Source organism: Hippocampus comes, unplaced genomic scaffold (genome assembly GCF_001891065.2).
Source record: "Hippocampus comes isolate QL1 unplaced genomic scaffold, H_comes_QL1_v1.1 scaffold246, whole genome shotgun sequence".
NCBI lineage: Eukaryota > Metazoa > Chordata > Actinopteri > Syngnathiformes > Syngnathidae > Hippocampus > Hippocampus comes.
Window position 1 is genome coordinate 1,279,755 of NW_017806220.1, and position 6,762 is coordinate 1,286,516.

The following is a 6,762-nucleotide window of genomic DNA, read 5'->3' on the forward strand; positions in this document are numbered from 1 at the left end:
CCCTCCCCCCGGCGCTCTAATCCTTGCCAAGAGGCAAACTTTCCCCTGTCAGATTAAAAGGGATTAGCCGGGTCCTGCTACATGAAGAACTGGCCACTTCATATGGTGACTTGAAACTTTCCAAAAATGGAGAGCGTGAGGGGTGGGGGAAGCGGTTGATTTACAAACGGTACGCCCTCTCACCCCTTAGCCCTGCTTCTTCACGGCAACGATTTGCAGAGATCTCACTCAGTGTGACACAATAGCTGCTGGCGTGCGCGGCAAGGGCTGGAAAACATCGTCACGAGTGCACAATATTCATGCGGAACACGTGAGCCACGTTCTCGGGGACACGTGCGCGGACCACACGTCTGACCGCAACAAAGCGGGGTACAGTAAAAGCCCGATTCTGTCTCATCGTAGCACATGACAGGTATATTCATTGACACGGCAGGATTAATTGCACTGGTCGACTTTTTTTTTTTTTTTTTTAATTCGAGCTACAAGTAAATCGTTCTAGATTTTTTTTTTGCCGATTCAGAATCTGCACTTTGTTTGAAACTAGCATATCAGATTTTCATAATAATACTTAAAATAATAATACCAACCACAATCATATAATATCCATCCGTCTATTAATTTGGAGTGTTTACTCAACCTACCATGCATATTTTTGGAATGTGGGAGTAAACCCCATGACCTCTGCACGTGCTAACCTGTCGACCACTGTGCCGCCGTAGAAGGAACAAGTAGGGATAAATAAAATACTGTATTTTCCCCACTAAAAGGCGCACTGAATTATGAGGTGCACCTTCAATGAATGGCCTGTTTTGTAATTTTTTTCATACATTGGGCGCAACGCATTATAAGACGCAATCTACAACGCATCCACTGGATGGAGCTACGCTCAAGGAAACGCCAACAGAACGATCAGATGTCAGTAAAATGTATTTAAGAAAGCAGCGACACGAGTTATAACATTGACTCGTTAACGTTGAACTCTCTTGCCGCTGCTCTATTTCCATGTTCAACTGTGTAACCGATCGCCTTATGTTTGAACTCTGCGTTGTCAGCATGTTTCGAGCAAGGAGACATTTTGGGGTCGAAACATCACCGTAATGACCGTACACAAGGCGCATCGGATTTTAAGGCGCGCTGTGAGCTTTTAAGAAAATGGAAGGCTTTTAGGTGTGCCGTTTCGTGCGGAAAATACGGTAGCTCAAAGGTAAATGCTATCGAAGGCTGGGACAAACCTAGGGGCAGTAAAGATAGAAGAGATGATTTTTTTTTTTCTGTTTGTATTCTTCATGGCATTCATGACACGACTTTTCAGGAGCCGCCAAAGAATTTTGACCGCTTAACATAACAGTTCTGAACAAACGCTGCAAAAGTGCATGGAAGGTTAATATTTCTTTCCTCTTGGGTATTGGGATGAAAGTTAAACATTCGACCTGGCAAATTTGACTGAAGACGTTTTTTTTGTCACTTTCCCGTGCTGTGGATGTCAGAATTCAAAATGGAAGACGCTGGCATCACACCGTTGCTGTTGGCTTTTTGTCTTTGTGCGTCCAAACAATGCAAATCGCACGCTAAGCACCCCCTGCTGGCCAGGAGGTCAATCAATTCAGATGACCAGCTTATTGGAAATTGAACGGGGCAGGGGAATATTGCCACGCATCGATTCAGCGATATTTCTACCCACCCCTATTCATGTGGTTAAAAACAAACTGCTTTCGAAAACAATCACCTCCAAACTTTGAATGGTATCCTATTTTGCTGCCACTTTTCCAGAGTATAAATTGTACGACTATTGTGTGAATTCAACTTTTAAAACACAGTCAATTTGACCTGCAGAGTTAAAAGCTATTAACGGTGGTCGGACATGCATTGTTCTTGAAACTGGCACTCGGTATTTTTAACCGGATGGCTCGGCTCGACGGCAGCCCGTCACGCCACCTCTCCACTTCGACTCCATTTCTGTGTGCGCGAGTGTGTCCGTCCGCAGAGGTGAGGCGCACACAAAGGCACTGAAACAGTTCCCCGGCGCTGGTCAACGAGGTTAAACATGGAAAGAATTTCGCTTGTTATCAAGTGTTGCCCGCAGGAGCACCCAGCACACGTACGGCAGCTGAAAAACGTGAGCGCGTGACACGACGCGGCGCCATTTTCGCCCCCTGGAGGCGAGGCCGCCGCGTCCATTCTGGGCCTCTGCCTGTTTATCTACGGCAACGATAAGGGCTCCTAATGAAGACTGCGAGACTGACGGCTTTATGGCCCGGACTGGATCATCGACCTTGTTGGCAGCCCCACTGGGCGACAACAGGGAAAAAAAGGAACAGTGGAAGGGTGATAGAGGGAAGATTAAAGTTTTACAAGCTTTTTGAGAAGCCTTTCTTTACGACGTGTCCATAGTTTGCTTTCAGATGTGAGCCGCATTAGTAAGTTGAAGCTGAAATAAACACTTTTGATAAGGAGGCCCACCACTGTCAGGCCCCAAATAAGGGGACAAAGGTCCCGGCGGGCTTATCAAGCTTCACGTTATCTCCCCTGCGCGCCTGCGCTGTTTTTTTCAACACTCGACGGCATTCTCGCAAAAAAAAGATGCTGCTGCGACCTACCTCGAAAAGATTGGACGCATCGTTGCCATACTGTGCAGAAATGATCTCCGATTGGTCGCTGTACCACTTGAGGCCGCCCAGGAAGCCGTCGGCGTCGAGGTCACTGACGTCCAGCTCGGAGAGGTCGAGTTCGGGAAGGTCGGGGCAGAGGGGCTGGTCTTCGCCAACCAAGGCAGCACACTGTAGGGGGGCAGGGGGGGAGGGGGTGGGGGGGGGCGCACACCTGGTCAGTGCGACATAAACAGAACAAACGGATGCGTCGTTCGATCCCCCAACCTGCAAAGTGCGGCCGCTCTGCATGCAATCTGCGCGCATGCCCGCTGACATTCTATGTAATCTCCGCGACTTGTCGTGTACTTTACGGAGCAGCTGCCTGCACCCCCCGCCGCCCAACTGTAACAGGACAAGGGCTCGGGGTGGCGGCGAGGGGGCCGAACGAGGCTCTGGGTGTTGTGAAAACAAACAGAGAGAGAGAAGAGAGAGAGGCAAAGAGCAAGATGGGAAGGGGTTGGGCTAATTTGCATGTCTCATCTGATTTTTTTTTTGATTTGATTTGATTTTTTTTTGCAGGCTCATTGTGAATGGAACTGGAAGAGGGGCTGCTGTGATGCTCCTCCGCCAGCCAAGGATGGAAATCGCGCTAAAACCCCTGCTGCCTTTTTTTGCATCGATATCCACATGACAGCGAAATACAGCGCAAACTTCAAAGCCACACAGCAAACCTCCCGTCTTAACGGTAGCTGGCTGCACATGTCGGAAAGGTGGATATCCCCGAGAGGGGTGTTTCGGCCCCGCCTGAGCAGGAGGGACGTGAGGTTGGGCTCGGGTCAAAAAAGCCGGGAGACATGTCGCTTGCTGCTGAGGAGGCAAAGCGAGGAGCGCCCAGACAACGGTGTCACAGTTCATCTGCCCCCCCGCCGCCCCCCCACACGAATACACAATGACTTCAAGACTTGTGATGAGACATCTGGGTTGTGTTGCACACGCGAGGGAGGGAGGGGGGGGGCGGTTTGTGCCTGTGAGATGATGCAGTCTGACAAGGCACGGCAGCCAAAGACTGCAACCGTTCTGCAACCCAGAGGTTCCGCTTATAGGCTGCCCAATTATCTTATGGACTTCCCGGCCGGGTGCAAAATGATGCACTAGCTCCTACACAGACAAGACTATCGGTGATTTACGCACACAGAAGCTGAGCGGAGGGCATCGAGAGGAAGCCCCGGCTGCCTTATTCCATCCGCTGCAAACATTTTTAGCGTGTGCGCACATTTTGGACACAAATCTGAAGCACTGCGGAGAAATCTCCACCAGCAGGGTAATAATCCGCACCTCCGCAGAGCATCGCTGCGCAGCACGGCGCAGATTAAAGTGCTGGCAGGTGCAAAGAAAACAAAAAAGTCGAATGGTGTGCTGACGTGCTCAGGTGGCTGATTAAAGATCGAATTCCAAACAGTGGTCCCCCTCTTCAAGTGTGCAACCTTTGCTCCCATGGCAAAAAAAAAAAAAAAAACACGCACGGACGCAAATCACCAAGGGACTCCGTGCGTAAAACTACACACACACCGCACGCGCACACGCGCGCACACACAACTCTCATATACACGCACGCGGTACGCACACTCACGCAAACCCGCGCGAGCACACGAACGCACGCACGCACACGCACGCACGCACACACACACGCGCACACACACACGCGCACACACACACACACACACATACACACACACACGCTGAAAAGCCTCTCCGATACCTGAACGCAACACGGGAGCGATAGATCCGTTAGAAAGAGTGAAAGGGTCCTGTTTTTTTTTTGGTGGGGGGCGGGTGGGGGTAAACTACACCAGAAATCGAGGTGGAAAAGGGCAAAACATTCCGCTTGTTTAACAGTTGCCAAATAGTCCCGCGTTGTGCATCCTCAACTGGGTCCACATTACGCGTTACGCATCGGGGAAGAGAGGACTCAGCAGCCACTAAAAGCTCCGTCGCTCCAGGAAATAATATAGCAGCAGTTCCAAAAAGGATCGAACGATTTCGTTTTGCTTTTGGTTTGTTTCTTTTTCGATATGCCATCTTTATGCTCACCTCTAATTCTCTCCACACCGAATCCTGGTTACACCTGTCCCACGCCATCCAGCCACTGAATGACGGCTCCGTAAAAAAAAATAAATAAATAAACAAACCCCAAAAATAATAGTAAAAAATAAAAGCGTCGGGAAAGGGTCTGAAAAGAAAAAAAAAGGGGGGTGGGGGGGTGCTCAAGTAAAAAAATCCACGCACTCTTCCCACTCGCTCGCACGCAGGCAACTGCTGCCCCTCGCCGAGAATGAACCGAGGGCACCTGTCTTACAACTGCTTTCCATCACATGACAAAGCTATTAAAAGTAGGCAGGGAGTGACTCCGCGTCCACGCTACTCGCCAGTGACGCGCGCGGCGGGGGCGTGGCTTAGCCGCAGCTTTGACGCTCCACCGTATGAATGTTCACGTCGCACGTTTTCAAACATTCCTATTGGCTCCCTGAACAAATAGAGACAAACGCGTAAACCTGCGCGTGCAACAGCAAGTCGATTTTGCGTAACTGCACAGCGCGCGAGGAAAGCACACGGCCGAATGAACGGATGCAGATAGTTACAAAACAATTTTAAGATTTCACGTGATATTGGCTCTGTAGTTTTTGCATATCGCAGCTCTCAAACATAAACTGCAGGCATTTGTCTCTAAAATTTGAACACAATTTTTTGGGTGCATAATGTTGACCCAATCTTACCAAGGTTTTACCAAAACAGCATCACACCATGGGCAGAAAGTGAAAAAAAATTACACTCTAGCTGTCATTAATTTCTTCCTCTCGAAGAAAAACTTTTTCCTGCCAGCATGCACAATTTCAACTCTGCCAGTTCACAACGAAGATCAATTCACATTTTTTTGTCCATATCTGACATGTTTCTAATATTTTTTTTCACATAGAGGTTCAATACTTTTGTGTAATCTGGCTAGCTAACAATTACACAAGCAAAGCATTCTGTAGCATCACCAAAATATCAGGAAGAAAGGCAGACATTGGTGACATCGTTTTTGTGTCGTCTTGAGTGGGTAAAGGTTGCAGTTTGTGCTCAAAATGCTTTTTTCGGTCGAGTTTATGCAACATCTACATAAACTGACGTGGAAATTAGCGAAACAGTTCTCAGCTCAAACCCCAATACCAGCAATACGATGATCAATTTGTTCTTGCACAAACCTGTTGGCTAACAGAAATTTAAAAACTACATTTATGTCAGAAATGTTACGTTTTTTATTTCATTTTCACTTTCTTCCGTTTGTGCGCCACGGATGGAAGGTTTAATGAAAACATTTGGTGATGTTAGCTTAGCGAATAAACCAAAGAAAAAAAAAAGTAATCACATCCAAAATGAAACTCATTCTTGATTTATTGATGTGCGCAACAAAGTTTTGGATTTCTTATGTTCAGACACATATTTATTTCGGTAAAGAGAGCTTTCGTCAGAGCATCGGTCCAAACTGTCTCTCTACCCCCAAATTATTGGTCTGAACGCAAGAAATCGAAAACTTAGCGCAAAAGATTAGCCTGAATTGTTTTTGTGTTATCCCACAAATAAACAAAAACAGCTTTACAATTGTGTTTACATAAAAACGCACAAGCATAAACAGAGACAAGCAGTTTTAGCATAAACCTGCTAGCTAACAAAGCCCACCGAGTCACACAAATTGGAATTGGCCGTTCTTGCACCGCCCCGCGAGCGAATGAATGGATAAAACATTTGTCTGACGCTTCCTTGAAAGAGTTTTGGATTTCCTGACAGATCAGATTGCTGGCAAACCGACTTGAAATGGCCATGCTTTGTAATTCAGCGTTTCTTTGGCCATTCGGAGGCAGTAAAAGGACAGCTGGCAGTATCAAGTGTGTATACAGTGTCAACACAACGTGTATAGGCAACATAAACTGGTTTAAATCAAAACAGGAGCCTTGTGGATATATTCAACAAAGAAGCTTTTGACACAAAAACGTGCTTTTCTTTATTCTAATCCAACCAGTTAGTGATGTGTCGAGCTCACCCCTATTTTCACTTTAATAAGCCTATTAGGGAAGCATTATGTGGTCATTTGATCTTCAAATAACAGCATTTGGATGTTGGCTTTAGAAAAGTG

At 47.2% G+C, this 6,762-nt stretch overlaps 1 protein-coding gene across 9 annotated transcripts in view; it reads right to left on the bottom strand.

Annotated features, from left to right (window-relative positions):
* Positions 1 to 4,979, bottom strand: part of ppargc1a (peroxisome proliferator-activated receptor gamma, coactivator 1 alpha) — a 36,317-nt gene extending 31,338 nt beyond the window's left edge. For 2 of the 9 annotated variants that reach the window (XM_019856144.1, XM_019856142.1), the window contains exons 1-2: positions 4,680 to 4,979; positions 2,598 to 2,777 (exon numbers count right to left, since the gene is read on the bottom strand). In XM_019856144.1, coding sequence (XP_019711703.1) covers positions 2,598 to 2,777; positions 4,680 to 4,727 — 228 coding nt within the window. In that variant the 5' untranslated portion in view covers positions 4,728 to 4,979. Of the gene's footprint in view, positions 1 to 2,597; positions 2,778 to 2,873; positions 4,144 to 4,679 lie in introns of those variants that run through there. The other 7 variants (XM_019856150.1, XM_019856147.1, XM_019856143.1 and 4 more) reach the window with 5 other exon arrangements.
* Between the last annotated feature and the right edge of the window lie 1,783 nt (positions 4,980 to 6,762).